Below are 15,838 nucleotides of genomic sequence, written 5' to 3'. Positions count from 1 at the left end.
TTCTCTGCAGGTAGCTCCTTGTATTTGCTGGGTAGATGTTGTCGAGGGCCCAGAATCTAAATCTCCTCCTTCCCTCCTTTTCTCTTTTCGGAGAAAGGGAGTACCACGATGGGGATGTTGGAAGGTTCGGTGCGGGAGAGGGAACGACTGGTTGCGGATTGAGGAAGAGGAAGGAAAGGGGAAGGGGAGGAGGAGGTAGATATTTGCTCAGGTAGGAGAGAGAGGATGGAGAAGAGGAAAAGGGAGTGGAAAAGGAGAGCAGAGATTGGTTAATGGCCGATTTAAGACAGGGCCCCCAGCTCGTTCACGAAAGCAAGCCCCCAGCGCTGGAGCACCAAGCACCAAGCAGCTTGCAGCATGGGCCGGGTACTGAGGTACCTTTTTCTCGTCTGTCGTGCTGCCCTGGCCCGGTGCAGGACCACAGGCGTGCATCTCTTGCAGGGTCAGCCAGGCCACCGCTCCGTTTTCCTCCTCGTCCATTTCCCTATTCAGCATCCGTTATGATGTCCCGTTGTGTTCATCGTTGCGCGAAAAGGCAGGCCAAGCCCCAGCCTGAGGGGAATGCCCAGTCGTGGCGCTCCATTCGCCATGAGACGCTACAGGAGACGGGAGTCCGTTCATTCGTGATCCCCATGCCTGTCTCCTGTTCCTTGGTAATAGCCCAGAATAAAATAATGATGATGCTTATTATGTATGATGGAGACTGAAGATTAGCTGATGGTCTAGGTACTGTACCTCAAAAAGCACACCACAACACCCTCACAAAACAGGATTCACCAGGCTACGGAGTATCTGGGACCCAATGCGGAGGTCACACTCGTCCAGGAACGATCCCTCCCTCCATGCTGGACGCAGCCATAACCAGGTGTTGGTGGTTGGTGGTGGGCGACGGCGGACTTGTGTGGATTCGCTGCTCGGCTGGGAAATTCAGGCCGGCTGGAGGAGGAGCAGGGATCTACGAATTGCTTAGCTTTTTGCACCTTGTCGCCGCCATCCGCTGTGGGCGGTCGAATCAGAGGCTTGATAGGATGCACTGATCCAATGCACCAGCGGCAGCAAAACCTCCACTGAATGGAAGCGTCCGGAGGGGAAGGGAAAAACCCATTCGCAGACACGGTACCATACAGTGTTGCACTCCGATGGATCAGACGAAGAAAAAAAGGCGACAGCGACGCGTGCTGCCTGCCTGCGACAGAAACAGGAACATCACGGGTTTTGGCGTCTGGCGTCTGACGTTTGGGACTGGCGTGATCCTTTTCCGCCTTTCGCCTGTCGCTTCCATCCACTAAACCACCACGGAGCACCGTGTTTTATTAGGGGCTGTCATGGAGCCTCGGGGGGGACAGTATTGGCTCCACACAAATGCTGCATGCTTGCTGGAGGAAGAGGCTTGGACTCTCTACACCCGTAACAATTGCGTTTGTCTGCCTGCTGCTTGGACTATGTGACGGTGAGGAAAAGAAAAGAATCGCCTTGTTCCCGCAGCAATAAGGCGTCAAGCAGTACGTTTGTCTGGCAGAAACGCTGCAGTTGCAAATGAAAGCAACAAGCCCAAACCGCAGCATGCGAGCCACGAACTCCAGCAACCAGCCGGTGGTCGCCGTTTACCAGTTACGGATAATCGTTACCTTTTTAGCTGCCCGGGGCCTCCGTTGAGTCTGGTATCGAGAAACCAAGTTGGTGTCAGCATGGCGGCCAAGACTTCCCAAGTCAGGCAAGGTTCTCGTTACTGAATTACATACGACACTGCACCGTTTGAAGGGAGACGGAGCAACTGTGCCAGTATCAGGAAATCTCGAAAAGAGTCATTGTCTTTTTTGATAGAAATAAAGACTTGTTTCTCGCCGAGGCCGATTCTCACGTTTTCAAGATTCGAGCCTCTGTCCTGTTTGTTTGTTGCTCTTTTTGACATTGGATGGCCGCTCGTTCAGGCCTCCTGATCGCCCAGATTTCAAGTCTACGGGGCGGCGCCGAACTGCCACCAAAACGCCATACAGCAAAGCCTCTTGAGCCCGTTCTTTCTTTTTTTCCCTACTGGCCCTCCCTCATGACTGCAAAACCGAGACAGCCGGGTCGCTGACCCTGGTGAAGATACGGAACAGGGACGGTGCTTGGTGGAGAGACATGGAAGTGCATGTTGAGAGGTTGAGAGAGTGGGGGTTTGCATAAACCAACCTCTAAAACTTTGAACACAAGCACGATGCAAGAGACACAAAGATCGAATACAAGGACAAACACAAGCACATGTCGACTTTTGGAAGTGCTCTGTATACTTCGTAACTGTCGGTGATTCTTTTCTTGTGCTCAACATGCCGAATCTGCGCCAATGCATTATCCACATAAAACCAGCTCCAAAAGTGGGTATGTGGGGCTTGGGGGGCTTACGTCAGGAGGGGGTGTTCGGGAACCACTCTGATGGAACGTCTTCAAGATCGTGGCTCTTGGATATCACTACAAAACGGCGCAAACCTTCTGGACGGTTTTTTCTTGATAGGACACCTGACCATGAATCAGGCGTGCACTATAGACCCTTCAGATCAGAAGACGAGCTCAGATAGAAATGATTCCGCCAGCTTGGAATACCTATCTATACCCAGGAGGGTATTGAGGCACAGCCGCGTGGAGAAGGGAACATTATTCATTCACCTCGGCCATTATCCAATGCCATTGTTTCCACAAGGTCTGGCCTTACGGAGTCCGTCTCTGGAAGGAGCTTCTTTGATGTTGCTCTCCCTACACACAGCCTGCTCTTCTGTATTTCTTGGGGCCTTGTTTCCTAGTTTATCAGCCGCTAATGCGGGCAGCATCACGTCTTTCGGGCACACCAACACCATCGCAGCCAACGACCTGAGCAGATGCATCGCGCGGTTCCAAGATTTGGTTTTCTGCTTGCTGCGCGTATTCATTGAAGCTTGGCGTGTTCGCGTTTAATGGACAAAGTGATTGCTGGCCAATGGGACGGTATCAGGGACGACTGCCCCCGCCCGACGGAGTTGAAGAGGCGGGCAGCTGCAAAACGCAGGTCAGGAACCGGCAGCAGCTCGGAGATTCAATGGCCAGGGGCTAAAGTGGCATCAGCATCAACCTCATCTCGAACATCATCCTCCAGATATCGATAGCAGCAGAAGCGCCCAACAGTCCGGGTCTGCAATATCGAGGACGTGGATGCAGCCCATAGCAGCTGCCAGTTGAGGTCTGACAATGCAGAGTTTCCAAACGTCAGGGCCGTGGTGTTCCTTGCACAATGCATATCTCTTGGGAAATGGCGGGCCGGCAGCCAATCAGGAGCCCGTAACGCGGTTCTGCACGACGTGGGAGATCCAATTTAATTCATGCGTGTCATGGCGAGCCCAATCCACCACAGGCTCCAGACTGCTTCCAAAACATTCACTGCCCATTCTTCAGAAACACAGCTGTCAACTGTAACCGGGACATGACAGGTTAGCGCGCGCGGAGCTTGGTCTGCCCCGTGTTGCGGCCGGCCTTCCCGAGTGACCCGGGAAGGCTCACGATGCCCGAATGATCTCTTGACACCGAGCATTCTCAAGCCCAAGGCCGTTTTCATCGACCGCAGGTGTGTCGCCATCGCATCTCACCTCTCCCAGTCGGTCTGTTTACCCAGTCTCATGTGCCATGGCGGCAGAAACAACAAAGACGCACGACACGCTTTGGGTGACCACCATCGACCACACCGCTGACCCCTCCACTCGATCGATCAGACAAATGCCACTCGCCCAGCTTCTGCTACAACAAGAGTGTCTGCCAAAGTGCCAGACAGCTAGCCAGCCGGACCTTGCCAACGGCGGGCACACCCGAGCCTCAACACGACAGAACTCCTTCTAACGACTCGCCACCATATGTCGTGTCACCGAGGTCCAGTGAGGTTGTGAATGTTCAACCCGCCTTGTGTTTGGCCAGATTGATTGCCGCTGCACTTCCGTAGTACAACGGGCGCTTTGACGATGGGCGGGTGCACTTGTACAAGTCCTCGTCTCTTTGATACCATGATACCGACAACTGGACTTGGGTTCTTTATTGTCAAGAGACAAACACATCCACCCCGCAATATCCAATCCCGTCGCCCCTCGCCTACAATCTAATCCCGCATACGGGAAGCTATCACAGCCATCACAGCCGGCATCAGATTAATGTTGCTTGTGGAGCTAGCTGCTGGCCAGCAGTACCGTCCACACGCGTGTAAGACATGCTGACGCTTGACTCACTGCCGGACAGAAACATTGGCATCAGAGGTAATCCCAGAAAAGAACTCTTGGTGTATTGTGTCGCAAAGCCACGAGATTGAGGGTTTGCTTACGTACCTGGAACCTGTCCTGCCTTCTTAATATTGCTGTTATTATTTTGTTTGTGCCAGGGCCACGCCTCTTGACGACAATAGCGGAGCGGGTTTTATAGTGTCAACCCCCAGATTTCCCGACGGCACGGGACGGATACATCCATCTTTATCCCTCCATCCACTCAATTCACTGCTCGGGATTCTTCCTGCCATCTGTCTAGGTACGGGTGGGCAGCTTTCGTAATGGTTGCCATACTTACCGTGAAACCGGAAGTTGATTATCAAGAGGGTTTTGGATTCCTCGTATCTGCATCTCCTTTTCTTGCCTCTTTTGCCCCTCTTCCATACCAGGATCGCATGGTGAACAAGATTCGGAAATGTTCAGCAGTCCCAAGCAGCAGATGATCTTCGATTTATGGCTGGCTGGCTGAGGAGCTATCGACTGCAACAAATGAACAAAGCACGTTTCACCACAGGCAGCACCCACCTCGAAGAGCAAGGCTCCAAAGGAGAAGCGAGCTTATGCATGGGTTCGGTGATAGAGCCTGTCTGTCGGTACACAGCCCAAATGCTTGCCTCTTGATTGCGCAGAATGCTAAGCAGCTGCAAAAATGAGAGATCACTTTTAACCGTCCGGGAGTCCGAGAAGAGGCCGTGGCCGTTATCGTGTCCGTGTGTCTGTCTGGCAACAACAAACAAAACATCCAACCGACAAACCTGATTCCTTAACGGGCTTTCATCAAAGATAATCACGATGGCGACCAACAACAAAAAGCAAGCACTCGGACACCAATCGCCCGTCATCTACAAAGATGACATGAAACTGGAAAATCGAGCTCCTGCCAGCACACCAAGAAGGGGTAATCTGAGCTGTGTATTGCGATTGGCCGTACCAACAAACTGGATGAAGACCCTCAGCTCGGCCTCTGCCGATTGTGTTGATAAGTTTTACCAGTCGGAGGGTGAGACAAGCTCTCTTATCAAACTTCACGGCCAGGCGGGCAGCTGAGTCTTCGATTATGGTATCATCACCAACTGCAGTGAGCTTACGGTCTGTGACAGTTGCGTCATTGGTCGAACGACTTTACAATTAAGCCCCCTGCACCCACACAAGCCTCAATCACTAAACAATGGATTCTCTTGTGGTTTGGCGTTCGGCATCGCCCGAGTCCCCCCTCCGCTTTGAAGATGCAAATGTCATGATCTCGATTCACTGATGTAGGTTTTCCAACTTTCCAACCTCACTTGTTGTTCCCGACTATTGACTCCAGGATCGTCAATAATACCGTGATGGCGGGTTGCAGACCGCAAGTTGCTCCTACATCAAACCCCTGGCTTTGGGATCTTCAAGGGAAGCTGGGCGATGCCCTCTCTCCAGGCAGAAACGGGGGTCTATTCGTCATCTGATTATCCCGATCTGGATCTAGATCTCTACAAACAAACCTCGCTGGCGATCTTCTGATTTGGTTCTCTCCGCCTTCCCCATGATGATGGGAAGTGACAACGAAGCCGCCATCAAACCACCCCCCGCGGCATCGCTTGCCAGTTTCCCCGCGGATCCGGCGTGTGGATCTGCCGCCCATCGGACCGCGACTAACCCAACCCAACCTCTCTGACCGTACGGACCGCCGTTTCCCGAGGCGGTGAATGCCATTTTTCTGAACACAGCAAAAACAGCCCATGTCCTTGTTGCTTGCTTGTGCATGCCTGTGATTTTTTTTTTTTGCTATGGAGTATTCCCTCACTTTTCCGAAAAGAGAAGGACAACTGTTCGCTACTCCACAACAGAGGTGGTCGGGATCGGTGGGGATTTTGTCGGCAACGGGTTTGGGTTTTGCGGGCGGGGAACTGTCATCCGAGAAAGGGAAAAGAAAAAAAACTGAAGATATATATTCATGCAACCACCAACCCCCGAACCTAGTTGTTCTCTGGAGTTTTTGCTCTCTTCTCCAATCAAAACTTTACCAAAGGATGGAAATCTCGCCATTCTTGACTCACTGACTTGCAGGTAGGAGGAGGGCAACTGGTGGATGGTATGATGAACTTTCATTCGCATGCAGAGCAGATTTTAGCCTTGCATATCGACGTCGTTTCTTTTCAATGGCCCCCTCCCCCCCGGCAAAGAATAGACACATGGCTGTCGTTGAGTTGATGACGCCCTGCCTTAGACGATATCTAGGAATGCAACCTGGAATCTCTACACCGCAATTGTTCAGCAGTGGTCCTATTTCCAGCTCACCAAGAGGAAGCAGTGACGAGTCGACCACATGTCGAATCTCTCACGAGACCTTTGAAACGAATCTTCAAAACGGAGAAGAAAGTTAACGGTCCGAGCGAGCCCCCCCAGGAGAGGAAACGAACTCGGCAAACTGTGGGGTTGAAGCCTCGCTCACACCAATGGAAACGTTGAGTTTGAGGGTTATGTGGCTTCCAGAAGGTCGGTGGAAGGAAATTGCCTGCAGCTGCACAGCAGTGGTAAGGCTGAGCTAGCCAGATGGCAGGAAAAAGCTTTGACCAATGAGGCTGAAGCACACACACACTTCTGTGCACAAAGTTCATCGTGCACAAAAGCAGGACTTGTGAACTGTGTGGGGTTGTGGCTCAAATTGCTTGGGGTTCCACAGGAACTTTGTGTTTCCTTGCTTTCCGTTTTGCTGGCAAGCTCTGATTCTTGCTTTTGAAGAAGCTTAGCGGCCAAGTTTATCAATTATTGTCCAAGAGACTATTAGCAACTGATTGCTTTATGGTGGATTTGGACCTTTCTCCCTCTCTCTTGGGGCTTTTAACGATCAACCCTCTAAAATCTTCGATCCATATATCCACCACCACCGTTATTTCATGTAGGTGACACCGGTGTAGAGAGAGAGACATTACGGTTCGGGGTCCTACAAAAAGAAAAACTATCTCGGAGAGGTCTGAGAGCTTTGACAGGAGGACACGCAACTCACACACGAGAGAGCAAAACAGAAGCTTATTCACAGTATCACCAGCCGTTGGAACAAACATTGTCTCGAACATGGTGCGACGTTGATAAACTCTAGAAGAGGGGAAGCCTGGTCGACGATCAGAACAGAGAATCAACGATACTACCACCGGTATTATTACCAAGTCTTTTCTTTTACCCGTTTTTGCGATTAGAGCCCGTTTCACCACCAACCCGTCCTTTCCGTACCGCTGCCAAAAGACCTGGCTTTTTCTTTTTCTTTTTTCATGCCGCAGCACGTGTCTGTTCCTCCCCGATCTTTCGATTTCCCGGCTCTGAAGGCATAACACGGAGACAGGTATACCTGGGCACAGAGGGCAAACAACGGGAACAAGGACGAGGGTCACTTTCCATGCCAATTGATCAATCAACATCGAGAGAAAGTTTTCATATCAGGTGCCTCTATTGGATATGGGGACCGGTACTTGGACCCCCTCTCATCACCAAATTTACCAGCTTTTCGTTTATGGAGCTCAGACTGCTTTGCTTACTGCACTTCGGTCTGGAGATGCAGCAGCTCGGAAAGTTTTTTTTTAAGTTTTTTTTCTCTCTTGCGTTTTGCATCAAGCAACAGCGGCAAAGCAAGCACGCACACCGACACGGGAAGAGGGTAGCAAAAAAGGAAGTGATAGTGTTGAAGCCCCAATTAGGACACAAATCAGCACACGCGCGTCGTCGTCTCGGGACTTGCAAAAGAGTAAGAAAGGTTTCATTGCAGACTTGCTGTGCGGAGGGACCTGCCTGCCTCTCGGCCGCCGTTGCATCTCACCCGACATGTACACACATGGGGGAAGCCCAAAGCGCTTGCATCCTCAACATGGGGATCCATGGATCGATCTGGCGGATCTCCAACATGCCGTCCTCCTATTACCCCGCGACCTTCAACCTCTTGGCCGGAGGAAAACGGCTGACTACTTTGGGAGATGTGATATTTTTCCGGTGCAAGTGGGGCGGGCAACACGGAGATCGCAGGGCTGTTGGTTGAGGGAGAGTGGTGCCATTAGTCTGGCGGTATGTTGCGTGTTGCCGGCGGCGTTTCACTCAAGTTGAGTGGCGTTGGATAGGGTAGCCTGCTGTTTTTTGTTGTGAATCATCACGGCCACATTTGATGATTCTTACACACTCTTTCTCCCTTGCGCCAAGCCAGCCACTCCGGGACCTTGCGGCAACCGCCCGGCCCTGGTTCCGGAGGGGGTTCTCTCCACTTCTCCGGAGAAACACTCGGGCACCGGACCGGAGACAGGCCCGAGCGCGGGGACCCAAAAAGGTTTGCCCTGTAGATGGCGGTTTTTGCTCTCTCTTGACACCGAAGCCTAGTGGTGTTTTCTCACGTCAACTTTCTCATCCTCGTTGATACCAACAGCGGTTCAGCAAAGGGGAAATGTATCCGAATTCATAACGGCACGGCCTGGCTTATAGCCGTGAAGCTGGCTGCCTCTCCCGGATCCAAAGTTCTCGGTCAAGAAAAGACTGATACGGACATCTGCCCGGTGAATTCGACGATTTGGCAACAAGCGGGCGCTCGGACGGTGGGGGAAATAAATCATCACGATACATACTCATCCAACCCGCGTGATGGGTTCATAAATTCATCAACATCTTTCCAATTGGCGGGGTTGTTGATTCGAAAAACCACTTTAAAGGTTGGTTTTTTTTGTTTTGTTTTTGGACATGGGGCTTGGACGCGCGACGACGCGCATGTGCATGTGAGCTGCATTTAGAATGACGCGTTTGTGCAGGAAGCTTTTTTCTCTCCGGAACAGAGGAACGCGAAACGAGTGGTGGTGGGTGAACTTTCGGCGTGTTCCTACTTGAAGCTAAGCCCTCCGCCGTGGGAGGTCGTCTCGGGGCTGTCCAATTGCGACTTTGGAGGAGGTTGGGGTTTGGGGGATGGGATGGTTGCAAGGGACGGTTCGGGTTGTTTTTTTTTTTGGTTTTTTTTTTGGTTTTTTTCATTTTTTCATTATTATTTTTTTCAAAAGAGGGATTGATCCTGGGCTATCAGACCGAACTGGGAAGATGTTCGTGGGGAGAAAGATCAAAGAGTGTGTCAAACTACGACCAACAATGTTTGATGATTGGTGATTTGCCATCGAGGCGGGGGGGCCTTGCAGAGGGGTGAACGAGGGGTTCCTGCATCTCATGACTTCTGTACCGTATCCTGGGGATCGTCAAGCACAAGCCGAGGCTTTCTGAAGCGGCGAACGTGAGATGTTGAGCTTCGATCACGACACGGAGTCATCACTCGGTTGCTGACCCGTTTGAGAGGCATACCAGGGCACAGTCCGTTGTCGACACCACATCGCCGCACATCTTATCGTATGTAGGATTTACCAGGCGCCTGTCCGGGCGTTCGCAAATCCCATCACAAACCTTTCCCGACGCGACAGTGGAAGACATTATCTCGAGATGTTTACACAACAACAACAACAACACCAACAACAACCTGCCGTTTACGAACATGTGTGTTTTATTTCACGGGGCAGTGGCTTGCTGCTTGCCGGGGAGGCGTCAGGAACCAAGTTTTTGGTTCACGGTGTGTTGCGTTCGCAAAGCACAGCACTCCGAGATATTGAAGTTTCAAGATTCAAGACCCTCCCCCCTCCCCCCCAATTGAAACCTACTCCCCCCGCGGATGGGCTTGGCTCTTTTCTCTTTTGGAGCAAATGCCCCGCCAATGAGGGGTCGGATCTTCAGCTCTTGTCGAGACTTTCAAAGCCTCTAGATGCACGTTCAGCCTGCTTTTTTAGGACTGCTTGGGATAACTAATGTAGGTAGTGAGACGCAAGCATATGCCCATACAGGGACACGCCGCAGAGTAGCATCCAGGGCCAAACATCGAGATCTGGGGACCAACCCAAGCGGATGGACGGTGGCCACTTGGTGGTTTTGAAAGGGGGAAGGATTCAGGAGTTCGAGATCCCCGCCGGCAAGCTGCCTCCGAGGGGGCGTTGTGGTTTACGAAGTTTACTGTCTGACTTACATATGGACCCCGCCGATGGATTGCTTCGACGGAGATGAGAAGTGGGAGAAGAATTGGCCGTGCAGATACGATGATGACGATGGGCGTCATCTCTTCTCAAGGACATTAACGGAGACCAATGGTCAAGATAAACGCTTCCAACTTCCAACATTAACAACCTCATGAAGATATCAACCGACTGGCTCAGTTAACCGCTATCCAACAACATGCAAACAAAACCCAGCCCCTCGGAACCACCCACTCGAGAAGTCGTGATCAACAGCGAGGCAGGTAAGGCTGAATCTTGTTTTCTCAAGGTGTGTTAGCATGCACGACAGGAGGAATTCCCGCTTTGGGTGTCAAATCTCGAAATGTTGGATTGGGGGGGAACCAATCAGCGCCGTTGAGTAGATTGGCTCGGTGTAAGTTGTGAGGCACTTTACGCGTGAGAGAGGGAGAGATGGGTGCGCGTTGTATCGCGACAGACAGACGCCGCTTTATTGCATTCGGATGGCTTGACGGGAGACATATCGGTGTCCAGTCAGCATTTGAGGTTTGGTTGATTTTGCTTGGTGTTACGTTGACAAGGGAGGGGGGTTATTTACGGAAAGCTCACACTGCATTTTGTATCTGTAGGCGAGAGCGAGAAAAAACGGGGGGGGTGGGATCCGGAGTGGTGGGTTTGAGGAGCATCATCAACCACTTCAAACCTTGGGCTTGGGGATGATGATCTTGAAGATGAAGCGAGACGATGGTGAATTGCAGTGAACACCTCCTTCACCGGTATCATGACCGTTTTCACGACGCAATACCTTCATCTTGATGCTCCCATACCATCTTCCTGATCATGGATACTGTCATCTCCGGATTCCTGCACCCAAGACAAGACAAGCAAATTCTCCGACTGGCAACTGGACGCTTTTGGATGGCCAAATTTTATCAACACGACAACGCCCGCATTCGCATCCCTTTCCATCCACTCCCAAGCACCGAAAACCTGGAACGGATCTTTGGGCACGTTTTGTCAATGTTTCTTTTGAGGCACGGGGCATGCCCATCTTGCAATCTCGGCTGTTCTTGAAGCTGTTCGCGGAACGGCGGGTGGTGGAGATCGATCATGTTAGTTTGCGCGGGGGGGTGGTTTCCGGCGTACCGTTTTCTGGGGTTAATCTCAACCAAACAACAGACAGAAGCGTTGAACCTCGAAATCGCAGATGCGTTTTACAGATTTTACCCAAAGAAAAAAAAAAAGAAGTATCAATTGTCGGGTAGACGCACATTCTCAAACTTGTCAAGACACCGCCTCATCATCTCGTGAAAGAACCGCATTGCTTGGATGAGATTAGACACCAAAAACGGGCCCCTTTGCCCCTCTTCTTGGTTGGGACGGACAGACGGACGGCGGTCGGTCTGGGGTTCAGCTCCCCACAGCGTATCAGAAAGCAGTTGTCATCTCGAGCGCCTAGATCGACCGACCAACAACTTGTGCATTGACCTTCATCTCATCTCTTCCCATCCCTGGCTTGGCTTCGAGAAGGTTCAGGAGGTTCGATAGGATCGGCTTGGCAAATCTTTGGGCTTATCAGGGGGTTTTTCGTGATGTCGACGTTGAGGCTTTTGGCAAAAGGTAAAAAGTGAGGCTGGGTACTTGCCTCGATGTCTTGGAGTGGTAAATTCGTGGTCCACAACCTAACCGCCTCGTTCCCAAAGTAAAAATATATATATAAAAAACATTTGTGATCCCCCCAAAAGTTCAAACCCACCATATTCCTAGAGTCAGTTTCTCCTGGGAAAGGGTTCACAACCCACTGGGCTGAACTCAACCGAGTGGATGACCGCCTGCCTGCCTGCCTGCCCGCCCACATTGTCTCAGAGCCGCCGCAGATACTGTATGTACGGACGAGGATCTACCAAACGCCCCAAAGCCACATGTTTCTGTATGTTCCGGCCCGGCTAGCAGCATGCGCAGCTTTTACCTCAGCGGTTCGTGGGACCCTTATGAACCCCTATTATTTCTGAACCTCCTCCCTCACGTCGGTGATGTATGTAAGCTAGGCCTTGCTTCGGGATTTTCTCCGCTTTAACGGAGATGGAGCATCCTTGAAACCAGATGAGGTGCTACGGGCGTCAAGGTGGGCGGCTGTCCAGTTGTCGTGGAAGGCATCAGTAAGGAGATGTGATGGATGTTATGCTGCCTTCCGACCTGCTGTGTAGTGTGTCTTTGAAGTCTTTTCTTCAGCTGAGAATGTCAGGTCAGCTCCGATACTTCTTTCCGCTTTCCGTTTATCATCCGTTATTACCCTCCAGGGTTGAGGGATCTAGGAGACTTGCATCAGCTGCATATTATGCTGTCCCAAGCTCGAGGTTCTATGGTTCTGGGAGTTTGACGCCTGTGAGAGGTTCAAGTTCAGATGTGTGATATGCAGCCTCCCGTTGTCCGTTTTCCCGAGCCCGAAGGCTTTTCCCGTTGCCATCTGGCCGGCCCGACCCCGAACTGTTCAAATGGAACGGGCGGGAGGGATCGGAAGATGCATGTTTGGGTCAGGTGGAGCTGAGAGGTGGTGATTCCGTGGTTGAAAGAGGGGGGAGGGGGGAAGGGGTGATGAAGGAAACGGACATGAGAATGCAGCTACGCAAACCCTACGGACGAACGAGCTAGGTCGAGGGAAGGAATATGTAGATACCCGCTGAGGCAAGTCGATCATGACGCCGAGAGAGGTTCAATGTTGTCTGGTGTGGCTTCACACTGGTGTATATACAAGGTCTTGAGCTCGGAACACATATGGCAATGCTCGAGCTTTGAAACAGTGCCAATATAGCTAACCAAATATTTGCCCCTTCATATCTCTCTATGAGGTATCAGAGTATATGGCTTCTTTTGGCGTACTCGAGCATATCGTTCCCTCGGCCTGCATAAACAAAACAGACCCGGCATGAGCCCGCTGGAGTTCAGCGGCTGATAACAGCTGAACGGCACGAACAGGCTGGCTAGTGACGCCTTCAACGGGTCTAAGCAGGTGTGAACTGGTTTGCAGTCTGCTCGAACACGTTTGCCGGTTACTTGCGCCTATCGTTCGATCTCCTCGGCCGTGGCCTGAACGTTGAGCGATGTGCATCGACGGCCACCTAGTAACCAAATTTCAACGGTTTGATGGACTCGAAAGGACAGTTTCAGCCATGTATTCTCTGCTGTTTAGGTACCGCTTGATGGTAGGTATGGCGTCGCTGTCCTCAGAATGGTAACTCGGACTCTATACCTCATGATATATACAATCCGAATGAACAATATGAGCGATTCAAGTAGGAAGTCGAAAGTCTTGCCTGTTAGCTTGCCCCTTCCATCTCTATCTACCCGCCTTCTGTTCCTTCCCTGTATCCGCAACCTGCCTTTGCTCCTACTCCTTCCCTCTAAAGTGTCCTCACCTGGCGCTCCTTCCCTTTGTCCTCTTCTCCTTCCTCAACTAGATGGGGTTTTCTGGTCGAGGGAAGGAACACAGCTCTAAAAATGGAAGGAGGTGACCCAAAAGTTGGGGGGGGCTGAAAGGGGGATTTGGTAATGTGTAAATGTGTAAATGTGATAAAGGGGGAATGTGGTAAAGGGTGGAAAACCTGGTCATTGTGGACATTTTGACTACGGATCGTATTCACTTGGCAGCTTGTTTGCCAGAGTCAAGTGCAGACAATTTGGCTTATCCCAGGTTACATATCCACTCATGGAAGCCTTGACCTTGAGTTGGACTGTCATGGAAGGCTTGATGAGTATCTCGCAAAGGCATGTCGAGGGAAATGTGTTTCGAGAATTTGCTTGGTGCCGTCCCCCTCTAATACGGGGTTGTTTCTCTTGTCGTTAAGAGTGAAAAGGGTAAATTATCCAAAGATGGATATATTCTTCCAGATGTATTGCTTTCTTTCCGAAATCCATATATGCTCATGTATCATCCTCCTGCTTTGCCAGCACTTTCCTCCTCCGTATCAGCTCAGCAAGTGGTACATCATCATCATCATCATCACCATCTCCCAATACACTCTCTCTTGCAACATAGTCATCTTCCGCATCCTCATCAACTCCATAGTCCCACAGCCTATCTCCATCACTGTTCTTCCACCCCGTCTTCCCAGTCCACTCCCTCTCGTCTTCATCCTCTTCCAACTCTCCTATTACCCCCGACTGCCCTTGAAGTTGCTGTATCCTCCGCCTCCTTGCAAAATCCTCCTGCTGCCTCCTCTCAAAAGCAGCCTTGATATCCTCCCCACCATAATAGTAATCATCAGGCATTTCTTGTTGTCCCTGCTTCTTATACGCCCACCCACCCTGCTTAGCCCTCCTCTCCTTCTCCATATCGGGTGGCGGCCACATCCCCTCCCAGTCATTAAACCCATTCTCCTCATACTCCCACCCCAGCCCTCCCTTCTTTTGATCAGCCAACTTCGGACCACCGCCACCAACAGGCAAAAACCACCTGAGAAAATTCGCAGTCCCCATCGCCTGGCTCATATTGCTGAAAAATCCCAAGTCGTAAGGGAACTCGATCCGGGACAGCGAGGCAGGATCGAAGTCGTCAGTCCAGTAGTCATTGCTCGACGAGGACGATATCTTGGATATCAGAGCATTGTGACGGTCGAGCTCCCACATTTCGATCAAGGTGATATTCATGACCCATGATTTGAGGGTTGTGACGAGGAGAATGAACAGCGCGAAGAAGGTGCCAAAGTTGGCGAGACAGAGGAGGGTTATCGAGATGAGGCTGAAGAGGGAGGGGCCGAGGTAGGAGGGGAGGTGGCGATCGGACCAGATGACGCTGATGCGGGTGTAGAGGAGACTCGAGAGGTATACGAGGGCGATGTTGGTGTAGAGGAGGAAGCGGAGGAAGTAAGGGAAGGTGGTGAGAGAGACACAGTTGTTGGTCCAGGGGCAGTGGTGGTCCATACGGGGGATGCAGCGGGCGCAGTGGCGGCAGTGGTGGGCTCGGGGAGGTTTAAAGGCCTGGCATTTCTTGCAGAAGCGTTTATTCTGGTTTGGCTTCTGGTCGTCTTTGTCCTCCTCCTTCTTGTCCGAGGAGGGGGAGAAGACGAAGCGGCCTGGGTCGACTGTGCAGGCTTTGTAGTATGTCCACCAGAGGCAGAGAAGGAGAGCGTTGAAAGTTACATTCTCTCGAAAGGTGAGAGGTCCGGGACGTAGATCGGGGGAGGTGTTGAAAAGGTACTGGGAGAAGTACCCCTGGAAGGTTATAAGAGCGACGACGGAGGGGACGTAGAGGAGGTGCAAGCCCGGGGTCTGCGGCCCGGCGAGGGGATGTGTTATCATGGTCGAGAGCTTTTAGTTTCTTCCATTAGCGACACTTCTTCCAGGTTGAGGTGACAAGTATATTCGTTTGGTGGTGTTGTTGCCTTGCCCTTAAGAGCGAGCTTGGAAGCATCGGATGTTGTACGAAGGCATCAAACCAACGCGCTGGGAGACGCGCATTCCCAAAAAGAAAAGTGTTGGCCAACGTCACTTGCCAAGAAAAACCTTGTTACTAAAATACGCTGGATAGCCGCTAAAACTAGGTGTCTCTTGAGGTACCCTTTTAGCGCCTTTCAGGGGCTAATTACCAGTGCA

At 51.5% G+C, this 15,838-nt stretch overlaps 2 protein-coding genes across 2 annotated transcripts; one reads left to right on the top strand and one right to left on the bottom strand.

Annotated features, from left to right (window-relative positions):
- Window positions 1-640: 640 nt before the first annotated feature.
- On the top strand, window positions 641-6,710 carry QC764_102445 (uncharacterized protein; the record flags this gene model as incomplete). Its single annotated transcript, XM_062941472.1, has 2 exons — window positions 641-5,256; window positions 6,706-6,710. Exons 1-2 carry the CDS (start codon window positions 5,049-5,051, stop codon window positions 6,708-6,710), a joined length of 213 nt encoding a protein of 70 aa, XP_062804327.1. The 5' UTR covers window positions 641-5,048.
- Window positions 6,711-14,167: 7,457 nt separating this feature from the next.
- PFA4 (Palmitoyltransferase) lies at window positions 14,168-15,689 on the bottom strand (the record flags this gene model as incomplete). The annotated part of the gene is made up of 1 exon (XM_062941471.1): window positions 14,168-15,689. The coding sequence occupies exon 1, from the start codon at window positions 15,542-15,544 to the stop codon at window positions 14,168-14,170; it is 1,377 nt and encodes a 458-aa protein (XP_062804326.1). The 5' UTR covers window positions 15,545-15,689.
- Between the last annotated feature and the right edge of the window lie 149 nt (window positions 15,690-15,838).

The sequence above is a fragment of the Podospora pseudoanserina genome, chromosome 1, assembly GCF_035222485.1.
Source record: "Podospora pseudoanserina strain CBS 124.78 chromosome 1, whole genome shotgun sequence".
Classification (NCBI taxonomy): domain Eukaryota; kingdom Fungi; phylum Ascomycota; class Sordariomycetes; order Sordariales; family Podosporaceae; genus Podospora; species Podospora pseudoanserina.
Note: the sequence above shows the minus strand (reverse complement) of the source record. Positions and strands in the feature narration are given on the sequence as shown.